Source organism: Littorina saxatilis, linkage group LG1 (genome assembly GCF_037325665.1).
Source record: "Littorina saxatilis isolate snail1 linkage group LG1, US_GU_Lsax_2.0, whole genome shotgun sequence".
NCBI classification, from domain to species: Eukaryota; Metazoa; Mollusca; class Gastropoda; order Littorinimorpha; family Littorinidae; genus Littorina; species Littorina saxatilis.
This window is the reverse complement of record NC_090245.1, coordinates 79,683,833-79,708,066: the sequence shown is the minus strand read 5'-3', so window position 1 is coordinate 79,708,066 and position 24,234 is coordinate 79,683,833. Positions and strand designations below refer to the sequence as shown.

Below are 24,234 nucleotides of genomic sequence, written 5' to 3'. Positions count from 1 at the left end.
TGAACGTGACTCATTGTGTTGTGAATAGCAATTTCTTCCTGTCCATCTGATGCCTCATATAATATTCAGAACTGCGAAAGTGACTCGATCGAGCGTTTGCTCTTCTTGTTAAATTAAAATCTCTTAACAGAGCAAAAGAGAGAGAAAAGTATACCTTCACAGATAGCCTATTGGGAAAATCAGACCCTCCTTGGTGTAATATATATATATCTGCATCAAGTTACTCATGACTGCGTTAATTCAGTTGTTCAGAAACGATTTAACTAACTAACTAACTAAATAAAATCTCAGAGTAGCAAAACATCATATTGCATGGCTAGCCGCGATGTTGTCGCGAGCTCCTGGGTAAGTACTGTGGAGTTTCTGCAATCTTACTGCGACCAGGTTGTGGCTAGCTGCGATGTCTGTCACGTGTAGAACCTAATCAAAGCTAGTAAATGGAAAAAAACATGTGATAAAGAAACTAAACAAAATGAGGAAAGTGGAAACTAAAGGTAAGAAAGAATGCACCGACACATCACAAACAACCTTTATTAACTAAAGACACATGAATTAATCGACCATAACATCAAACACAAAATACTGCGAGAAAAAGTCATTGCCGAATATAACCTGAAAACTAGCACACACCAAACTTAATCACACACAAGCATCCGTAAATTTAAAGTCTGTTGAGAAAAAGGGCGAATCGCACCCACACAATCATACGCGCGCACTAAGGAGGATGGCGTCTGAGAGAGGGGAACTCTATGAGCACACTTAACTGACAGGTCGAAGAGTCGAACTCGTAGCCCTCTGTATGGCGCTCCTCCTGCTGGTAATGAAGTGGGGAACAGCCCTCACCGTTGTAATGGCATAGGTACTGGCATAGGTAGTGTCATTGCAGAATGGCACTCGTACCCGCGATGTCAGTCCTGACAGCGTCCAATGTCCTGGGCACCCCGCGGGTGGACACGGCTAACGCTGTAGCCACGGTAGGCGCAAGTAGGCGTGGTAGGCGCCTGAGCGAATAGGGAAACAGGTTGGAACCGGGGTAGGCGCTCGATGGCAGTCCTGACAGCGTCCAATGTCCTGGGCACCCTGCGGGTGGACACGGCTAACGCTGTAGGCGTGGTAAGCGCCAGAGCGAGTAGGTAAACAGGTTGGAACCGGGGTTGAGGCCTGTGGAACAGAGTATGTTGCACAGTAATGTCCGTCATAGTCTGATAGTGGCATTTCAAGAATCCCCCCTCTAGTTATACCGTCCCTCGTACATCAACCACTACACTCAAATGTTCTCACAACTGAATTAAATGATTAAATTTACCTCCATATTAAAGGCAAGCAACCTGTAGTTAACCAGTAAACAATACCAAACAACTCCAAAGCTTACTGTCAAACATTAAAATGTACAATTCCCCACACTGTAGAAATACAGGCACCACAATAAAGAATAAAAATAATAAAACATAGAATACAACGCACACATAACATGGTCAACAGATACGTGGCGCTGCCGCCACGTGTCACACCCGAGACTCGTCCCAACGCGCTAAAGTCTTGATAGAAATACTGACCTTGATTTTCTCGCACCAAACAAAGCCTCAACAAACGAAGAAAACCAGAACTGAGGGTAAACTTTAGCCCAAACAACAGTTCTGTCTGCCCAACTCGAGCCTACAAAATAACTCCGAGTGGTCTGGTAAACAATGGATAGCTAATCCAAACCGGCCTGCAGACCGTCTAGACATGGCACATGTCACGTCTCCCTACCAGAGAACGATCCACTGCCACGCACCTCTTTCGTATTTCGCTTATATCACAGACCCGGCGTAGGAATATATGGGAGAGAAAAGGTTTGAACCTGCTACACGCACGGCAGCCACAACGGCTTGAAAAACACGGGAAAAACAGATGCGACAACCGGCTAAGCTGAACAATACTCATCGGCAGTACAAAGGAACCTGTACTGTAGGTCCGCACAAAACACATTGATCTGTGACAATGTCTAACAAGAAACTACTGTTATGTTGCTGCGATCTTGCCGCAAGCTCCCAGTCCTAAGCAAAGACTAAAGTTATTGCTATGTAGTATGTTGCTGTGACCTGCCGTGTGTTGCATAGGAACTGACACGTTTTTTCCCGGCCAGGTTGCTTTTTTGGGCCTATGCAACGAATCTTATCGAGACATAGCGAATCAAGATGGCGACAAAAACAGAGAGGATGATGCGAGATGTGAAAGAAGGTTTTCATACTTTAGGTAGCAGACGATTCGGTCAATGAAATTGTCAGACAGAACGTAATGTTATGATGGGAATGTTAGCTGGGGTGGTCACTAAACCTTGAAAAGCAGTGGATCCCTCTGGTCACATCGAAAACCACGCCGAGAAGATCGCGACACTATAGACACACCATAGCAGTCCAAACAACGCCTCCATCTTGGAAAGCAATGATTGCGCGCCGCAAGCACAGTCAAAAGCTGCTTGCGGAGTGCCCTGTATCGCCCGGCGAGCGCATTTCTGCTGACTGCCCCAAGAAACGGGATTTTGAAAAGCGCGCTGCTATTGCGTCGACGCGCTTTGCCCCAGGCAAATCGCTTGCTGCGATGACTATAACCTTCAGAGCTGCTGCTGCGATCTTGCCGCGACCTAGTCGCAGCAACTTGCGATGCTCGCGACAACATCACGGGAAGCCGTGGCTACCTGCGACCTGCTGGTGCGATCTGTTCAGTTGGCAGCGACCTCGCAGTGACCTCGCTGTGATTTTTCTTTTCTGTAAGGGTTAAGTGGAGTTGTATTTCAAGATTATATGTTGGTGCTTGAACAGGACTGATTTATGTTTAGTATAATATTAAGAAACTGGATTCTGAGGCAGTACGTGTTCTACCATCTGCAATCTTGTCATTCCTTTCAGTGAGGTAGGTGACCTGGCTGACAAAGTAGCCAAGGGTCTGAAGTTAGACTCTGGCGGACCACTACTAGACATGGAAGAACTGGTGTACAAGGCAACACCAGCAGAACTGGAGTCACTGAGGAAACAAGTCTTGCAGAAGCAGACCTTGTGAGATCAATGTCTTATTTATCACTTTGCCTCACATGGAAACCTATTAATGTCAGGGGTGGGACTTTTCCGCGGATTTCCGCGTACACAACTTACGAATTCTGTTGGAGTAATCTATTTTTCCGCGTCCCATTTCATCACAGTATCTATAACTTGTTGACTGAATGATATGGAGAGAAGTGAAGATGGAACAGAACACTGGAGGCTTGAGAGTTAAATTGTGCTGACTGAAAACTCCTGATAAGTAATAGTCATGTTGAGCCTCAATGCATTGGGGTGTCACTTGGATTATACTATTGCCAGTATTGGATTATGGATACATGGTTCATTATGTAAATATGCACCATTACAATGTTACCATTGTTGTGTAAAAGTGTTTTTTACGTTTGGTTGGGATTTTTTTTTTGGGGGGGGGTGTGTGAGGAGAATGTCTTTTTTACCTGATCCAGACGAGTTGAATTTTAGTCTCAAAATGCACAGATTTTAATGTACCATTTAAGAACAAATCGGGGGGAGAGGGGGGGCATACCCCCGACCCCCCCCCCCCCCCCAAGAAAAAAGGGATTTCCTCTTTTTTGATCACAAGAGAGTCCCACCCCTGAATGTTCCTGTTTTAATTTCTCTTTGGGTAATCTACAAAGAGTGTGGAAGGGGTGGTGGAGTCTCAGAGAGAAAATGTGTTTTGGTGACAGAATGTTGTGATTGTATCTAATCTACTTTATGTAAATAGTCAAATTGACATTCAGTTGGTTTAGGTTTGATTTGTTTCTTCTAAAATGGTTTCAATTTTAGTGTTTTAACACCAGTGTATTTGTATCAAAAATATTACACTGGTTTGCTGTTTGGGCCCCAGGAATTTGTGTTTATGCCGCTGCATTAAGAAATGTCACATTGATCATGATTATACTAGCAAATAACAGTTGTGCATGAGTAAGGGATGTGTGTGGATCAGGTCTGGCTTTGATGACGAGGGTTTGGTCAAGAGGTTTGTCAACGCCACAAAACCCAAAGAAGCCGAGAATGGCTCCGGAGACAAGTCGTCCTTCTTCAACTGTTTTCAAAATCAGGTGACACCCCCTGCCAAATATAGTTTTCGATAATTTTTAATCTTGCCATCCATTGCCTTCTCGTGTGTTCAAGTGCATCATGTTTATTAGTTATCGTTAGATATGGCTGTGCTATATATATATCCTCATTTATCAGTCATTATGTCGAGAAAGGAGGAAGGAATCAATTCAGATCGTAAGAATGCCGAGAAAAAACACACCTTCAAAAATGCCGAAAGGCTTCAAGGTGTCATAGCTTGGTCTATATTACATACATGGGTTGTTCTCCAGCGTCACCATTTTGTGACATGCATTTTCAGTCCTTTAAATTATCATAATATAAATGAAATGGCAACTAGAATGTATTATCTTTACTTTTGTTTAGTAGTGCTCGATCCAGCTAGATAATGATACAGACATGCAACAAAAAAACATGATATATTTTTTTCGTTCTGATTTTTATGATTTTTAGTGTTCAAATCCATGTCACAACCTTTGGTTTCCCTGCTGTCATGAAGTTGACTTACTTTAAAACCCTTGTAATTTACTGGACGTAGACAAACAAACTGTGCAAGTATTTCTATTTTTTCTGCAGGCCATGCAAGGATACATATATGGAACCAGTATTTATTGATAAAATCAATTTGTATGCTTACAATGTCTCAATTAAGTAAAGAAAAGTCAACTTTGTAACATGGTTTTCCCTGGTACTCAGCTCTGGAGAATGACCCAACCCACATGTAATTTATAAGGTGTGTCTAAGTGCATGCACTGACAATGTTTTTTTGTGGAAGCATGCATACTTTGAATGAACTCAGAAAAAGAATCATCAATCACCATCATGAATTAAAGAGCGAACACTAATATTTATCCTGACATTGTGGTTGCATGTGGCTATGCCTGAAGCTGAATTTCCAGCAATTTGCAGGCGGTTTACCATGAAAAAAATGAAGGTATTAATTAAACAGTAAAAATGATAGTTGCCTTGCACTGTGATTGCTGAACGGTTTTAGGCAGAGTTTTTATACTCAGTTTCATTAGGTGTTGAACTTTTACCACACATCACAAATGTCATTGCTTCCGGTGAACTTGATGAATTAGAACTGTGAACTTAGGACATTATCACGTATACCTCTTTGCTCCAGTAGATTGTGTTGTAGTTTGTTTGGAGTAAATCAGTGATGGAATATTCATTTATGTATCGATTGGATATTGGATTTCCCTTCTTTGAGTCATGTGACGTCAGAGGCCTACAAAACTTCATATATATAGGCGTTTCAGGTTGACCGAAACTTTAAAGGAACTACAAAACACACGTCATGTGTTTGATTGCATGTGTGTGTGCTCGTTCAATCGTCAAAACAACAACAAAGTCAGTACCTGAAAGGAATTCGATCGATACATAAATGTTCTTTGCGTTTTTGACCAAAATATGACATTTTACACAGATCTCGACAGTCATTGTTCACCTCGACCGCTAGCGCGATCTCGGAGAACAATGACTCATTGACTGTCTCAATCTGTGTAAAATGTCATATTTGGGTCAAAAACGCAAATAACATATAATGTTGTAATTTCCAGATCATGCTGCCCACTGTACTGGACAGCAATGACCAATTGCCAGGAGATCTACAGAAGAACTGGCTGTGCATTGTGTGCCCACAGGGGACCAGAGTACTGGTCATTGCTTCTCATGTGAGTTGATGATGTTGTTCCTAATATCAGCTATGGTTACTGATGGGGATTATGATCGTGAAATTAAAGATGAAGGTAGTGCTATAAAAAGAGGAGATCAACTTGGTGATCTGTATTGAATCTATAGATCTATGTGTGTGTGTGTCTGAGTGTCTTCAGTACTTGCAGAGACGAAAATGCAATCCTTCAAATTATTTGCTTTTTAAAGGGGCTTTGAATAGCATCCGAGGATGTGTCTGTGCGCCATAGCCTTTTTTCTTATAATTAATTTTTTATTTATTCTAAAAAAAAAGCTGGAAGGTATCTCACGCACACTATACTAGCTTTGCCTCAAGACGTCTTCTGACTGAGATACATAATAAGGAAGGATTTTTTGTTGCCAACTATGGCTACAGCTGGGGATGGAAGTTCACACACAAAAAAATAAAACATACCAATTTTAAAATGGTGGTAGTCAACCAACTCTTCCATTTTTGATCCAAAGCTTCCCAAGGCTACTGTAGCTGCGTGGAGCAGCCTAGATTCCAAGTCTACGGTCAATGCTTTGCGCAAATAGACGACGTCAAGATGTTTTGATGTAAATGGTCCCTGACGTCGTGCAGAGGGGGAATCGAGACGAGGGTCGTGGTGTATGTGTGTGTGTGTGTGTTATATGAAGTCTTATATCGCGCGCGTATCTCCAGACTCGGACTCAAGGCGCAGGGATCTATTTATGCCGTGTGAGATGGAATTTTTTACACAATACATCACGCATTCACATCGACCAGCAGATCGCAGCCATTTCGGCGCATATCCTACTTTTCACGGCCTATTATTCCAAGTCACACGGGTATTTTGGTGGACATTTTTTATCTATGCCTATACAATTTTGCCAGGAAAGACCCTTTTGTCAATCGTGGGATCTTTAACGTGCACACCCCAATGTAGTGTACACGAAGGGACCTCAGTTTTTCGTCTCATCCGAAAGACTAGCACTTGAACCCACCACCTAGGTTAGGAAAGGGGGGAGAAAATTGCTAACGCCCTGACCCAGGGTCGAACTCGCAACCTCTCGCTTCCGAGCGCAAGTGCGTTACCACTCGGCCACCCAGTGTGTGTGTGTGTGTGTGTGTGTGTGTGTGTGTGTGTGTGTGTGTGTGTAGAGCGATTCAGAGTAAACTACTGGACCGATCTTTATGAAATTTTACATGAAAGTTCCTGTGTTCCTGTGTTCCTCAGATGTTTTTTTCATTTTTTTGATAAATGTCTTTGATCATAGTTTGATGATTTCATATCCGGCTTTTTGTAAAAGTTGAGGCGGCACTGTCACACTCTCATTTTTCAATAAAATTGATTGAAATTTTGGCCAAGCAATCTTCGACGAAACCCGGACTTTGGTATTGCATTTCAGCTTGGAGGCTTAAAAATTAATTAATGACTTTGGTCATTAAAAATCTGAAAATTGTAATTAAAATTATTTTTTTATAAAATGATCTAAAATTACGTTCATTTTATTCTTCATCATTTTCTGATTCAAAAAACATATAAATATGTTATATTCGGATTAAATACAAGCTCTGAAAATTAAGAATATAAAATGTATGATTAAAATTAAATTTTTGAAATCGCTTTAAAAACAATTTCACCGTATTCCTTGTCGGTTCCTGATTCCAAAAACATATAGATATGATATGTTTGGATTAAAAACACACTCAGAAAGTTAAAACGAAGAGAGGTACAGAAAAGCGTGCTATGCAACACAGCGCAACAACTACTGCACTAAACAGGCTCGTCAATTTCACTGCCTTCTACGGACTACGGTCATTGTGAAAAAATGCAGTGCGTTCAGTTTCATTCTGTGAGTTCCACAGCTTGACTAAATGTTGTATTTTTGCCTTACGCGACTTGTTTTCTATTTTCTCCATTGTGTAAGCTATATAAGGGGTTGGATCTCTCTTTCTCTTACCCCCCCTCTCTCACCTCTATGCAATAAATTTAATTTTGAGGCACAATAGATTCCTAAAATGTAAACAAGCTGATGTGGACAACAGTGTTTTGTGTGTTACAGAAATCAACACGTGTGTATGACCTTGAAGGCACTTGGATCTGTGAGCACGACACACATTTACCTGGAGGCAGCCCAAGCCCCGTCAGCCAAGTGGATGGTTAGTTTACCGTTCCCTGTGTGGCATACTCCCAATCGAGATCCAGCGAATTGTGACATCACATGTAAAGAGTGCTAAAAGCAGTGTGTACATTCAGATCAGTATGTGACGTCACTTGTTTGGGTCTTGATTAGGGTACTCTGGGCATAAACAAGCTGATAACACCCTGTGTCTAATGTGTCGCAAAACAACTCCGCGCGGAGGGGTTTTGCAGCCAGCGCAGTGAAGATCAAGATGGACAATTTTCTCGGCTCGTGCGGCAGCAAGCAGGATGTCTCTATACTGATAAGTTTTTATTTTTATTTTTAATGTAAAGGACAAAGCATATTGATTTCTTCAAGAAGGGACGATTGATGTTTTGGGGACAAAGAACACTGCCTTTATTTTTGTTTTAGCCCTCAGATATCCACAGTAGGTATGCTATGACCAACCAGCCACTATTGCCAAGTATGATATATTATTTCCGGTGTGATGTGTGTGTTATACATGCAGATTTTGTCAAGGTACACACATTAAGGGAAGCAACCTGCTTCGAGACCCTTCCTGAAGGATAGTTACATGTTTGGGTGGTTACTTCCCTTAGAATTACTCGCACTTTTGTACTGTGTAGCGATGGTTTTTGAGATTTGGGGAGAACTCCCATTCCATTAAGGCAGCACATTTCCAGGTATGCAATATTTGGCAACTAGAAGTGTTTTCGTTGAGAAATTTTTCTCCTCAAAGGAAACGTATCGGAACACAAAGCACTCATCATCAGCAAATGGAGCTTTACCAACAGTAAGAAAATGCTGTGATATCACAGAGGTCGGCATGATTTATTTTCTTCTGCCATGGAGCTTTTTTGCAGTTTCCCAAAATTTAGGCTTTCCTTAGTGTCACCTTTTTCTCACCATGAAAAAAGTTTTGCATATTTGTCAAAATTAGGTCATACCCGCAAAGTTTTGGGCAGTTTGAATTAATTTCACTTTCAATGTTTTAAAACTTACTGCAGGCTTCTGACAACATGTTTTTTTTTAATAAACCAAAGACCCGATGTTAACGTTAAAACCTTTAAAAAGATACCCAAAAGAAGCGTGCTCTATAAGGAGAATTATTTCAAGGTTTTACCAGACACAAGTAGTTCAGATTGACAACTGTCATATTTAATTCTATCAGCTTGTGTTTTCAAATACATTTTCTTGACTCTTTTCTTTTCCGTTTTTATTGCAGATGAAAACGAGTGCACTATTTTGGACTGTCTCTATGATAATGAACAGGAAATCTATTACGCTGTTGACCTACTTTGTTGGAAAGGTCTTCGCTACTACAAATATGAGGTTGGTTTAATTCACACATAATTTGACATTGGTGAAACTGGATTTTGTTTGTTTGTTATTTGCATCTTTTTAAATCATGTGATTTAAAATTGTGCTGAAAAAGTTAATTTGTGGAAGGAAAATAAAAAACAAATACAAAACAAAACAAAAAGCAAACATTGGTAGACCTGGAAGGGACAGATGTTGTTTGTGTTTGTTTTGTTTCCAGGGTCTCTATTAATCGTAAAAGTGTAGCATTTCTTTCTGAACATTGCCTTAGACCATTGGGTATAGCTGTCACTTGTCATTTTTGGCTGGAATCTTTTTTATACATACGTTTCATTTGTCATTTATAAACAAAACCCAAAATGGGCTGAGCATCTCTTTAATTGCAGTTTTGTAACAGTTTCTGTTCTCTGAATTGTCAGTGTTTGTCATGGTTTTCAGGCAAGTGTTCGCTTGGCAACGCTGCTGGAAAAACTAAAAGATGTTCCAACGTTGAAGGGCATAACCCAAACAAACCCAGTGAGTTGATTCCATTGTTTTGTGTGTTAGTGTGTGTTAGAGTGTGTGTGTATGTGTGCGTGTTGTGTGCCTCTGTGGTTGAATGTGTGTGTGTGTGTTTTGATTTTGATACAGAGATTGTTTGAGAGTTGTACTTTCTGAATAATGTAAACGCTAGGCACCTAGCTTGGACCAGCAACACCTTTTGCATTCTGACTACATCCTTTACTTGTTGACTTATCTAGATTGAGTAAAACGTCAGTTATGTCAGTAATAATAATAATAATGAGGATACTTATATGGCGCAAATCCTACAGTCCATGTAGAACGTAAGAGCGTTACAAAAACATACACAAATAAGTAATTCTGTACACAATGCTAAATGAAATAACTGTATACATCAAAGTAAATCTACGCAATTTACAACATTCTCAGCACACATACATTAATTTAAAATACATAGCACACAAGTAAAAAGGTTAATTATACATATAACTCAACCACTTTAGCTAAAATTGGTTCAGTAGGTCAGTTCTGCCCATCAGGAATAATTTCTGTCAGAATGATGAACATAAAGAAAGTTTTGACTGTAGAAGAGACTGTTTTGTGTATTTGCTTTGACCAAAGTCTTTTTCCTTTTCTTATGATAAATTGTGCATGATAATTGTTGCTTTTCAATAACCATGGATTAGACTTTTGTAACATTCCTTGTCCTATCAGCATGCATGCGCGTCTTTGACTTAGTTGATTTTGGAAAGTAATAATTTTTCTTACTTTTTCTTTCAAGTTCCGCTTCTTCTCGGTGCCAATGACTTCATCTAGTCAAACAACTGAAGTCTGCAAAGCCATCAAGAGGGCCAGTTTTGAGGTGAGACGTACATGCTAAATGCATTTGTGTATGAGCCACATGTTGTATTTTAACTTCAGTATATTTAGGCAAGGCTGAGATATTCTTGTGTTTGAATTTGTGATACGGCTAGAAACCAGTTATTGGGTACATTACTTGTCTTGAAAGGTAACACTCTAACCTCTGAAGATCACATCCACAGAAACAGCTAATACTGGTCATTACAAATTCATGAAAAGTGATGATCGACACACATGCATCATGTGTGCACCCACATGCATGGACATCCACACACACACATGTGCACACATACACACACACACACACACGCGTGTGGGAGAGAAAAATGGAGACCAACACTGATTTTTACTGGTGAGTAAAGGGAAGTTGGAATAGGAGTAATAAACACCGAGAGAGATAGAGAGTGTGTGTTGTGTGTGTGTTATAGTCCTCTCTCTCTCTCTCTCTCTCTCTCTCTCTCTCTCTCTCTCTCTCTTTCTCTTTCTCTCTCTCTCTCCCTCTCCCTCTCTCTCTCTCTCTCTCTTTTACCCTCGTTAAATAAGCATTGTCAATGTCATTGTCTCTCTCTCTCTCTCTCCAGTCACTTCTTTATCCTCATCAAAGACAATTCACAACAATAACTACACTAATACAGTACACGAATCACTAATAAACACACTGAAGTGTTGTGTTCCCTGCAGCTAACAGGGCTGCTGTTCTACCACAAGAAAGCACTCTACCTGCCAGGCCTCACTCCACTGGGAGCATGGGTGGAGACCACGTACATTCCGTCCATACTGGACATTCAGGTTCACAAGCTGCAATTTGATGGGGACCAGAAGCCGCATGCCAAGCGAGACTGGAGGAAGAATCGCTATGAGATGATCCCAGAGGCGGTTACGCCTGTGTACAACTCGGCCTATGTCACTGCGACAGAGAGCCACACAAATGCTCAGAGGAACAGAGGACCCAGGGGCGGCCACAACAGACACTTTGAACAAGGGGGAGGTGATTTTCTTTTGTTTTTTGTTTTTGTGTATTTGTTTGCTTGAGTGTTTTTTTTTTTTGGTGTCACTTTTTGTGTGTGCGTGATCAAGTGTTTCATGTGTTTTTTCGGTAGTAAAAGGCAAGTTTTGACAAGTTGTCAATTTAGAGCAAACTGGCATGAAGCCTGGTGCACCCCTGGACCATGCTTGTGATGGAGTTAATTCATGCTAACATAATTATGTGATAGCTCAGCTCAATTGTTTACTTAGGTTGCAGTTTTCCGGAGGCTGTCTTGGTCATCTATTTTTTGACAGCTTTAGGGGAGCTTTTTTTTTCATCAATGCTATGAACATAGTAGGTTTGTGTTTGAAGGAATGTATCAATTGAAAGAATTCACATAAGCCGAATTAATAGTTGATACTGCTGAGGACTCATAATAACTGAGTAAATCTGATGCTGACCATGTACGTACTTATCAGTGGTCTTACCCCCCAAAAAATAAGCTGAAAGATTAAAGAAGAAAATATCTCTTTTTGGAGTGTATTTGGGATGTCACGTTGGACACATAAACAATTAAACAAAAAGAGGACATAACAGAAAACCAGGTTAAGCAATTAGTCAAAAAACATTGTGGTATTGTGTTCCATTTTTTGTGAGTCTTGTTCTTTAAATAATAAATGTTTTGGTCTCTCTATTTGCAGGACGTCTCTTTCCACAGCCCAACTTTCCCTTCAGACAACCATTGTGTCCTCCCTTCCCCGACTACAGTTCTGGCTACATGAACCTCTCTGGCTACCAAGGATTCGGCTTTGATGGTTTTGGTCACAACTGCGGCAACTTTTCACAGCAGCAGCAGCAGCAGCGTTTTGGTCATCCGCATTTCAAGCAAAACCAAGCCTCGAGGGACAACAGAAAAGGCAACCAAAAAGAAAAGGTAGTTAAAAATGAAAACGTGCTAGCTAAAGAAAAGAAAGTAGGAGAAGAAGCGAAAGGAAAGAAAGTAGCAAAAGAAGAGGCGGTTGAAAAAGGAAAGGTTGTTGGTGAAGAGGCAAAAGAAACAGAAGCAGGACAGGAGAAGCTGGTTAGAAATGAAAGTGCTGAAGCAGTGCGAACAACAGAAAGAGAAGTAAACCGAAAGGTTGATTTGTTGAAAGAAGAAGAATCTTACCAACAGCCTGCAGAAAGGGAAAAAGAACGGAACAAAGAAAAGGTTGTTGAGAGAGAAAAGACTGTGAATGAAAAAGCTCCAGCAACAGCAGGAGTGGAAGGGAACAAAGAAGAAGAGGTGGAGGAGGAAAAGAAGACAGATAAAAATGCAGCCGCAGAAGAAGATACAAATGAAGATATGTGTACCACATGCGAAAAAACAGAACAGGCAGTAGGTAACGAGACAGCTTCAGCAAAAGCAAAGAAGAAACGACAATTGGCGAAAAACAAAAAGCGACGCTGAAGTTTGTTGAAGAAGGAGAGTTGGAACACTTGTGTTTTGTTGGTTTGGATGTTTTGTCATGCTTGAAATTATGATTTATTAAATTATGAAATATGGGCCCAAAGTTTGATTCGCTATGTTCAGAGCACTGTGCTAAGATTTTTCAATTCGCTGTAAGAGCCCTGAGAGAGAGAGAGAGAGTGCGTATGTGTGTGTGTGTGTGTGTGTGTGTGTGTGTGTGTGTGTGTGTGAACAGATATCAGATGTTTTTATTGTTGTTGGTTTTGTTGTTGTGAAATGAGATTCTATTTCACTGCATCTTTTTTCATTCTGACTTACTTGTCATTTATCTTTGAATTCTCAGGGAAACATTGAGCTGCATCTCTGTTTTTCTTTTGCTTGGTGCTTTTCTTTTCTTTCTGTGAATAAAGTGTTTTGTCTGGTAATTGAGAGAATAAAGCAAAATCAAAAAGTTTTTGTTTGATTACTGTGCCTGTGGACTGGGGAGTAAATGATTTGACAGGATTATTTCAGTGAGCCATTAATCATTCACGACACAAGCTTTATCTAATTTATGCGAGACGTTTTAGTCCGCCTTGCACTTGCCCCAACCGGTTTTAGATGTTTTCGCGGGATTAAAGCGAGTTCCTCGAGTTTGCGGTAAATAGATCGCAGTTCTTTTGCTAATGGGGAGTGTTTATTATTTTTGTTGACTGGCTTTAGTAGAGATTTTTGTTGTTGTTCGTGCAAGGTAAAGAAAGCTACAGATTGTTGGTTACTAGTTCTTTCTCATTTATTCTTTTCCCATTAAATTATGTGTGTATTGTGCAGAAGACAAACGGAAGAGTGTGTCTGTTTAGTTGTGAATGAATGCTCCCTTCTGGTAGTAATGGCGTCCTGGTCAATTCTAATCTAGTGTGTCAGTTTTGTATATTTCCTCTTGCTTTGGTGAACTATCGGGTAGGATTATCCTGCGTACACGTGAAGATGGGAAAGAGAAAGAAGAAGAACAAGAATCAGGTATGATGCATTGAACACCTACCCCATTTCACTCAGTCACTGTGATAGTGTGAAGTGAACGATTGCTCTCTCGTCCTCAGTTTTTTCTCCTTCTTCCGGTGAACACTAAACTTTCTCCTTCGATGCGTTTCAGTTCGTTTTCCGTGAAAAGGCTGTATTGTTTCTCTGTAGGATGGAAATAAGCCGATTAAGTCTGAGACTGCTAAGTAAGTTACTAACTAACTTACTAAGTCTGTGATTCATATATAATTTATAAATTAATAATTTTACTTTTTTTCAGAGTGAGACTGAGAAGTCATTCACGTATTACCTCTGAGAAAATCTAGTGCTAAAGATTGCAAGTGTGTTTATGTCATTCACACACTTGCAATGTTTAAATTAAAGCCTTCCTTAGTAATTCAATAATTGAGCCCAAAGTTTACTGTTTAGTTCGCAGACTTCACAAATCAGTGCCAAAGCTTTGACAGCCTTTGTGCAGGGAGCTTCGTGAAGTTGACCACCTAATTTAAATATCAGGGTTAAGATGTGTGATTAAGATTGAGATAGCAAATAACGTTATACTATAAAAGAACAAAGTCTAGGGACAGGGTTTTGGTAAAAATGATGCACAAAACTAAAACGTAAGGCAAAACAAAAAATCTAGTCTGTTTACGGTATCCCGACCGACCCTATTTTTTCGCGCGACCCTAGACTTTTTTTGGCATTTGGATAAAAAAAAATAAAGTCTTTGTTTTTTGGCAAAATAACTTAAAAATATAGGGGTTTTTTAGAGAGAAAAATCCCGACCTGCCGGCCCTATTTTTTGTGCCAATGTTACCGTAAACAGACTATTTGGTTTTTTTTTGGGGGGGGGGTGGCTAATAATTAATATACGTAAACTAAGGTAAATATTAAGAGTGTGTATAAAAAAAAAAAGTAAGATGTGTGAGTTAAGACAAGTTGGTAAAACTAAGATAAGACTAAGAGTTACAGCAACTAAACACTGCCCATAATTAGTAATAACACTTTAATTTAATCAGAGGATGAAGCTGAAAAATGGGGGGGGGGGGGGGGGGTTGTCTGGCACAATTGCTTCAGTCGTGCTGACAAAAAATTATTAGTCACTAGGTATCCTAACAAAAAAAGCCAACAATTTTTATGGACACTGACAGTTTAATAATTCTGCCTCTGATTTGCCGGCCTTGGGTACGCATGAATTTTAACGTGAAACGACACACCTTGATATGCTGTGTGGAAACACTGGGCTCTTTTTGGCAGTACGACTGGCTCATTAAATCTTGATAAATGCAGAAGTAACGCTAACAGATTATGACTGACACATTAATAATAATATTCCAATCATGGCAAACAGTAATGAAAAGGGCTTTGAATGTAATACATTTATACAAAAATAATTCTGCACCACGTCTTGTCAACCCACTCCCAAGCTGCCTCACAGATTTATATTTGGTAACAATTGTATACAACAGCATTTATGAATGAACGACACAGTTTGTAAACTTTATCAGAAAAGGAATCTGGTTCTGTACTAATACTCACCCCGTAAGGTACAGAGGCTTGACTTATTTTGTTTATCAATAAAATTAAAAATGATTAATATTATTATACCTTTTTATGTGGTTAACCGTTAATCCTGTGTTTTTTGCCTACCACCACCAGTACCAATGTCTTGTTTTTAACTCATTGACTGATTCAGTAATTGGTTCAGTCAAGGTCAAAAGCGAAGTAATCCAGAGGTCGGTTTGTCATTTTAACAATCACCATAAAGTGACCATTGACATTGTATGAGCACGTTTTATTTTATTTTACCAGATTTCTTCTCTTTGTGCAGGGCATTGGCAATGAGGGTCCAATGAAGAGAATAGTGCTGTCGGTTCCAGTGCCTGATGACCGACCCAACTGGCCAGATTATGAGAGACATGAGGTAATGTTTCAATGAAAGTTTGAGTGATGGTGTTGTCCAAAGTATAAGATGTTTCGTTAGTATGACATTGTTTATCAGGACAGGGCTACACTTTTCTATGAATTTGCGAATTTTTGCAGATATGGGTGACCATGGAAATGTAAGAATGAGATGTGTGTTATTGTCAGACTTGGATTGCTCCATTTTTAATGTAAATTATAATATTTTCTTGACACCAACACATACCTGTCTGTCGTGCCTTTCTAACCCTAACTCAAGTCCTGCACTGAACTTTTGTTGAACTCTTTTTGAAGGAAAGAGATCTAATTTTTGTTGATGAATCTTGCAGGTAATGATGTCGGTGACCATGGAGTATGCCCCACCGACTCTTCTGGATGAGTACCTGGCTGTCATCTGTCCCGTGGCCAAGCGACGAATTGCAGTGTCATACTTGGTAAGATACTAAGATCACAAGTCTGACAAGATCCGGTTTTATTGAAACCAGTAGCTGAAACACAAGGAAAAAGCTTCCTGGGGATTGTCAGGTATTCATCAGATAGGTTTTAGATGATGCTGTCTTTGTCCTCTTCCATTTTAATTATTTTTCTTCTGCTTTGGTTCACTGACTTTTCCTAGGCTACAGAAATGAGTACAACCATTTAGTTTGAAACCTGTTGAATCTAGTTGAATTTATAAGACTCTAAGAGCATAAAAAAATAAAAATAAAAGCTCCTGAACAAAAGCTATGATAGCATTTTTAGTTCAATAGTTGACATAATTTTACCTCTGCACATTGAAGTCAGTCTCTGTCATTAGCTTTTGCGTTTTGGCACAAGTGGTAAAACATTGAAACAGTGTTTATTAACAGCACTGCATGTGTTGATATTTTGATTTAAGAATGGGTTGAAATTCATTTTGTCAGGGGTGGACATGCAGCTACAACAAACTGTTGAACATGGACAGGAAATTTCAGTCGGCTCTACCTGGTGGCAACGTTAGGTCTATTCAAGTCGTCAAGAGCAATGGTGAGGCCCATTGCTATGAAATGTACAGAGAGAGTTGGTCCATGCATGCAGTCATCTCTTAGTCTTAGTTAGTTAGTAACTTCTTAATCTTAGTCAGTAAGTGTGAGTGTGTGTTGGCGCATATGATTGGGAGAGAGGGAAAGGCAAGAAAGAGAGTTTGTCCATTGGCAACCATCTAATCAGTCTGTCTTTCTGCCAAATACCTTTTTGTGTTTTTGTTGTTGGTTTTGAACACTTTAGTTTTGTTTTCCATAATTTAGTGACTTACTTTTTTCTCTCTCTGACTAAACGACAGAAAGCAGCTTCTTCTGTTTATAAGTGACAAAAGATCCATAATGTAATGCAAGTGTTTGTTTTTGTTAAGCATGAGTCGGATTCTGCTTTCAGCATTCAGTGCAATTGGGGCACCCTGCTTAGAAAAAGAGGGTGTCTGAAGCAAAGAAGGTAGGCAAGTGAAATTGAAGAAACTTGTGTATGTCTATTGCAGACATGTGTGTACTGGACTGCCTACATCTGAAAGCTGAGCGCACATTCTATATTCTGGACCTGATGCATTGGAAACAGCTGCCCTACTACCAAGCAGAGGTAGGATGTGTGTTTGACATAAGACATCAGATCATTTATTGTCCATACAATTAAACAATGGATGGAAAAGTGTATGTTTTGTGTGTGCATGGTTTTGTGTGTGTGATAACTGTTTATTATTGAGGAAATAGGAGTTCCGTCTTCCCCTTCCATTAAGCTTATGCTGAAATGGTTTGTGTAACCTACAATTTCTAGTATTTTACTGATGAAGTTCTGAAAAATCAGAAATGGAATCAACAGCCAGTCACGCTTATTTGACATGTGCTTGGGTTTACATTTGTTTACTGTTAGTGTGTTCAACTTGATTTGCGAGAGGCCAGTTTCTGTGAGATCCAGGATTCATATTTGTAAGCACAGGGTTGGATTGGTTGAAATCTAAACAATATCTCAAATTCAACCAATCCTACACATCACTTGGTTCCCACCCAGTTTAACACTTTGTCAGACAGACCACCATAGTCAGGAAAAAGGCTTTTGAGATGACTGATTTAAAAACAAATGATAATCATTGATATTGTCACTGATTTGTTATGATTGCTCTTCAGGGGCTCACATCCATGAGAGGTGGCATAGGACAAATGTCCTGGACAATGCAAAAGTGATTTGACATTTGTCCTGAACAAAAATAAATCAATAGGACATTTTTTTTCTGGCACCAATTTTCGTTTTGGCGGCATGTTGCTTTTTCGGAGAAAAAACCCGGGAAGGGGTGCAACTGTCAACCAACTTGTGACCCTTGGAAGCTCTTCTCTATAAAAAGCACATAAAATCTCCCCAAGTCTCCCCCTTTTTAATATTGTATAAAAAATGTCCCAATATAGGTCCCTAGTTACCTGGGAGGACGTTAAGCCCCATACTCTCTCTCTCTCTCTCTCTCTCTCTCTCTCTCTCTCTCTCTCTCTCTCTCTCTCTCTCTCTCTTTCTCTCTCTCTCCCCCCCCCCCCCCCCCCCAAGTTTCGTCTGCTTGGAGAGACAGATCACTTCGCAAAACATCGATAAAATAGCAAATCAAACTACTGTAAATTGAAAAGTACTGACATTGTCCGGATCAAATAAAAGCATAATCGGACAATAACCACTTTGTGACAAAAACATTAGGACATAATATGTCCTCTTGCATGAAAAATGTATAGGACATTTGGAAAAAATATCCGTGGATGTCCGACGTGGATGTGAGCCCCTGGCTCTTCTATTTTTTTTGTAGGAACTTTCTATTTGTTGGCCTTACTTTCTGTGCCCTGGCGTTTATTCTGTCAGTCAAAAACAGAGGTTCACAACATGGTGAAGCAGCATGTTTTAAAACTTTAGTTTATGTGTGCAATCATTTTTGAGTCACTTGAGAAAAAGTGACTCTATGTAATCGGTCAGTGTTAGTCTGTCCGGCCGGCCGGCCGGCCGGCCGTCCGTAGACACCACCTTAACGTTGGACTTTTCTCGGAAACTATCAAAGCGATCGGGCTCATATTTTGTTTAGTCGTGACCTCCAATGACCTCTACACTTTAACGATGGTTTCGTTGACCTTTGACCTTTTTCAAGGTCACAGGTCAGCGTCAAAGGAAAAATTAGACATTTTATATCTTTGACAAAGTATCTCGGAAACTATCAAAGCGATCGGGCTCATATTTTGTTTAGTCGTGACCTCCAATGACCTCTACACTTTAACGATGGTTTCGTTGACCTTTGACCTTTTTCAAGGTCACAGGTCAGCGTCAAAGGAAAAATTAGACATTTTATATCTTTGACAAAGTTCATCGGATGTGATTGAAACTTTGTAGGATTATTCTTTACATCAAAGTATTTACATCTGTAGCCTTTTACGAACGTTATCAGAAAAACAAGGGAGATAACTAGCCTTTTCTGTTCGGCAACACACAACTTAACGTTGGGCTTTTCTCGGAAACTATAAAAGTGACCGGGCTCAAATTTTATGTGAACGTGACTCATTGTGTTGTGAATAGCAATTTCTTCCTGTCCATCTGATGCCTCATATAATATTCAGAACTGCGAAAGTGACTTGATCGAGCGTTTGCTTTTCTTGTTGATATTAGGGCTGATATGCTGTTTTAATCTGATGGTGTTATATAAATTGTATTGCAACACATTTACCTCCATTTAACAGGTGTTTTCCTGAGTTTAGCTTCGAAAGGCTTCATTGACGAATTGCTTCCTTTTTTAGTAGCCTATTATGTCTGAATTTTGAACGTTCCAGGCAGAGTTCAGATTTCACTGGATCAGGCAGGTAGAGAATGAGATGGACCTGAGGTCATGCCATCCTGAAAATGAGGTAAGTGTGGGGGGTGTAAATACACTTTTTTTGTCAATCTGAAACCTGTCCTTAACTGGGGGGAAGTATACTTGGAGAAGCTGCCTGCACGAAGCTTTAGCACGGAGTTTTAAGTAAAAAGACTTGGAGCTGAATTGAGGACCGCCTTGGCGCACATAACATAGCCCCTGTCTAATGTCCAACTTACACATATTTCACAGCTTCATTATGCTCTTCCAGGTAAGCTTTTTATTCCTATTTCAGTCCCATCCCTGAGTATTGTTCACTGCAATAAGTTTTTTGCAATGTACAGTTTCAGTTTTTCAGCTTGCAAATGAAAAAGGGAAGTTGTTATCAGTAAGATGGTTTGAGTGAATGGTGGTCCTTCTCAGTAGTTGGCCTATTACAGTCTCTTACCTGCTCAGTTGGGTGTACCTGCACTTTATTAGCCTGTTTTCTTGTACAGCTTTCACTGGACTGTTTCAGTACATGTTCAAGTCCCTGCCACGTTTTGCCTGTAGGGAAGACATATTGTACGAGGCCCTGGAAGATGCTCCATTCAAGGTGAGTGTGTTATCTTTTTCACATCACAATTTCTGTTCAATTGCATATTTAATACTGATTCCTTTATACTGCTAATGCTTCTTGGTAAGTCACAATATCTTGAATTTAAGTAAATGAGCAGTTTCAGACTGATGTGCAAGCCAAATGGCAGCAAGTTGATTGTGTACAAAGTCATAACATTTCTTTGGATAACTTCCTTCAGGTGGACGGCATGCTGTTCTTTCACAAGAGTGGCTTCTACACCCCTGGGTCCACTGTCAATGTGCTGTGGTTGCCGCCTGAACACATCGAGACAGTCTTAGGTTGGAAGCCTCCAGACAAAATCATGCAAGGTCGCAAGAAGCCCACAGACACACCCAAGCCTGCCGCCACCAAGAGCTCAGGGGATGCAGCATCAGCTAAAGCTTCAGCGTCAACAGCCAATACGTCTGAGACAGCAACAGGGGATGCAGCATCAGCTAAAGCCTCAGCGGCAACAGCCAACACATCTGAGACAGCAACAGGGGATGCAGCATCAGCTAAAGCTTCAGCGGCAACAGCCAACACGTCTGAGACAGCAACAGGGGATGCAGCATCAGCTAAAGCTTCAGCGGCAACAGCCAACACGTCTGAGACAGCAACAACTGCCAGTGCTGAAAACAGTGCTGCAGCAGTTTCTAGTTCTAGCTGAGGACAATTTTGCTTTTTTTGTTGTTGTTTTTCGCCCTCTCCTCTTTTGTTGATGTGGGACGCAGTTTTTTTTTTAATTTTTTTTTTTTAAACAACATGGAAGACTGTTTTTGAAATTGTGTTTGTATAATGTGTATGAGGTGTTCTTTGCTACTGGTGACAAGTGGGGGTCAGCTCACACGGACGCATTTTTCAATACAGTCTAGGGGAGAAACTGGTCACAAAGCACCCAGTACATGTCAGAGAGATAGGAGAATCGGCACAATCAAAGAAAATACCAAAATCATTCAATAGATATGGAAATATTAAGATTTACTGTGAAAATGCTAGCAAAAATGGTGTCCAAAAACGGGAACGCACACTTGGTGCGTCTTTGAAGACTTACCTCCAGTTCTGTGTTGTTGATAATAGTCGTGTTTGTGCTGTTTTTGTTGAAATAGTATCTAATAAAACTGATGCAGTTCTTGAAATGTTGCAAATTATTGTTGCCTTTGTGAAATGCGAGAGTGTTCTAAGGCGTAATCTGCATACGGCTGATGTCCAACATAGGGTACCCCACTTCGATCATCGTATCACTCCAAATGAGCTTCATAGTAGAAAAGCAGATACACTACCAAAACACTGCATAACAGATCTACAAGACTGAGCCAGAATCATTGAAATTTACTTCTTGTATAAAATATTGCAATCAAATTTGCTCACGCCGTCCCACATGCAACGCAGGTTACCTTCGCCCTTCGATTCAAAGTAACTCCACGCTAACTGAATTACCATCGAAACGCAGATAACGAACTGATTCGGAGATTACACGCCACACATATATATTTTACACACAAATTTCAACTGTGTTGTTTCGCGATAAACAGCCATAACCCCCCCGCGGGTTAGGGTGAAGAATTTACCAGATGCTCCCCAGCATGTCGTAAGAGGCGACTAACGGATTCTGTTTCTCCTTTTACCCTTGTTAAGTGTTTCTTGTATAGAATATAGTCAATGTTTGTAAAGATTTTAGTCAAGCAGTATGTAAGAAATGTTAAGTCCTTTGTACTGGAAACTTGCATTTTCCCAGTAAGGTTATTGTACTACGTTGCAAGCCCCTGGAGCAATTTTTTGATTAGTGCTTTTGTGAACAAGAAACAATTGACAAGTGGCTCTATCCCATCTCCCCCCCTTTCCCCGTCGCGATATAACCTTCATGGTTGAAAACGACGTTAAACACCAAATAAAGAAAGAAAGAACAGCCATAAACAAATGTGGCGCCGTCACGTCGCTTCGGAAGGAGAAACGCAGGTTACCAAGAGATTGTTTCCGATACCTGTCGGATTAAAATCATCGTTTTCCACGAATGAAGGCTCTTTGGCAGATCTGGTGAGTTGGAAACTGTCTATGAATGTTTCATTTAATGTCAAATGCGTACATTCTTGTCGATATTGTTACCTTTGGGCTCATAAATTAAGTCAATGGTCGTGTTTTCCTAAAGTGACTTTTGTCAGCATAGAACTTACTGTGCTTTGAACATTGACTGAGAAGAATCTTCCGATGACACTAGTTCATTTCACTACGCGACTAAAGATCTGCAAGGAAACTTATGGCAGGGGAAATAAGCTTAACTGAAGACGAATAAGCGGAGTAACTGTTCAACGGATTGCTCTCACTGATCTAAATATTTAGATCTTGTCGTCTGCTTGTCTGCTAGTAAGTAGTCTTCGGTCGTGTGTAAGTCACATCTATTTCGATGTGTGCATCGATCCGTGTGTGAAACGTTGATCTTGTTGGCAACATAACTTCGCTAAATGTGCTTCGAGTGTATCTCCCCGTTAACCATTTGAAAACGTCTTTTAACAAGACCATGTTTCGACAGCCTAGACGGGGAGGATCCTCGATAGCTCACAGGGTATATAATGTTTTCCGCCGTTTTTTGAAGAATCATTTCAAATTTGCTATTCCAAAAGTACCCTATGACACGACTCGAGTGGCAAAGAACATTCTCTGCTATTCCTGTCTCAGTCCGTGCAGCCGTTGCGGGTCCTATCGTCATCATACAAACATACACTCGGACACACAAGAACCATGTTTAAAAGTTAGATTATGTAGGAACCATGTGAACCAGTGATTTTGTCTTATGTACATCAGATACTACAGTATTTCTGCTTTATGAAAAGCTATATTTCAAAAATAAAACTAGAGATTTGAATTTTGACCACTTTTCCCCCTTTCTGTCACCAGTACTGAAGAACAACTCGTATGCATGAAGTTTTGGGTTGGCTTGTGCATATGTGCGAGACAATGTGGACTTTTGAAAGGGAAGAGGTGCATTCTTTACAAGACATTTCCAGGGAAGTCAAATAAGCAACACGGTTTTATTGGTGAGAACAGTTGTGTTGTGGTGGTATGCAGATGACTGCATTGCAAATTATACAAGAGATTTTCTCTTTTTTTTTTTATCTCTTAAGATCATTTTGTTACTGGAAGCACAAATGTACCACTCACAATGTATTGTGCTAATTGTACTTTCCCTTCTTGCTCATTCACCTGTATTTTTTCCAAAAATCTCTTCTCTTGCCGCTTGTCTTGCGATTCATGTATAGTTTAATCTGTTAGTGTTCTGATGTAAGTCCAGCAGTAGATAGGTTAAGCCTATTTTAACACACTGGAAACTGGTAATCTTCCAGTAGGTATTAATTTAGTTTTACTAAAGCCTGCTGGGACACAAGTAATGGGTTAGTGCATTTGTAAACAGGAATCGCTTGACAAGTGGCCCCCTTCATCCCCCCCTTCCTCGTCCTGATATGGCTCTGCGTAGTCGGCTGGACGTTAAGCAACAAATAAACAAACAAACAAAAATTGTACTTTCATCAGTTGTTCATAGTTTGATTGTCGAAAAATTACTGCATTTGTCCTTGGCATACACATGAGAGAAGGCGATTGGTGTGCGTGTGTGTGTGTGCATGCATCTGAAATCTCTTTGGTATTTTAGTTAATTTTGACAAAGACTCACATGTTCATTGTTGTTCAAATTTTTTTTTTTTTTTAAATAGTTGTTATAATATTCTGAGCTTACAGCAAAAGAAGTATGGTTTCCTGTTGTTGAATGATTTGTTGGGTTTACTTTGTCTGTTTTGGGATAAAGTTATGACTGATTGCTTGTTGTAAATTTGGCTTGGTTTTCCCGAGTAAAAATACAACTCGGCATGTTGATGTAAAAGTATATGTGTACGT

At 40.0% G+C, this 24,234-nt stretch overlaps 2 protein-coding genes across 2 annotated transcripts; both read left to right on the top strand.

Annotated features, from left to right (window-relative positions):
* The first annotated feature begins 2,871 nt into the window (after nt 1-2,871).
* LOC138980816 (uncharacterized) lies at nt 2,872-13,462 on the top strand. Its single transcript, XM_070353705.1, has 9 exons — nt 2,872-3,038; nt 3,991-4,105; nt 5,666-5,779; nt 7,827-7,923; nt 9,133-9,239; nt 9,666-9,743; nt 10,510-10,590; nt 11,271-11,577; nt 12,258-13,462. Exons 1-9 carry the CDS (start codon nt 2,962-2,964, stop codon nt 13,004-13,006), a joined length of 1,725 nt encoding a protein of 574 aa, XP_070209806.1. The 5' UTR covers nt 2,872-2,961; the 3' UTR covers nt 13,007-13,462.
* Nucleotides 13,463-13,846: 384 nt separating this feature from the next.
* Nucleotides 13,847-24,156, top strand: LOC138980826 (snurportin-1-like). Its single transcript, XM_070353712.1, has 8 exons — nt 13,847-14,005; nt 15,837-15,929; nt 16,258-16,362; nt 16,831-16,933; nt 17,421-17,518; nt 19,729-19,803; nt 20,269-20,346; nt 20,549-24,156. Exons 1-8 carry the CDS (start codon nt 13,856-13,858, stop codon nt 21,014-21,016), a joined length of 1,170 nt encoding a protein of 389 aa, XP_070209813.1. The 5' UTR covers nt 13,847-13,855; the 3' UTR covers nt 21,017-24,156.
* The last annotated feature ends 78 nt before the right edge of the window (nt 24,157-24,234 follow it).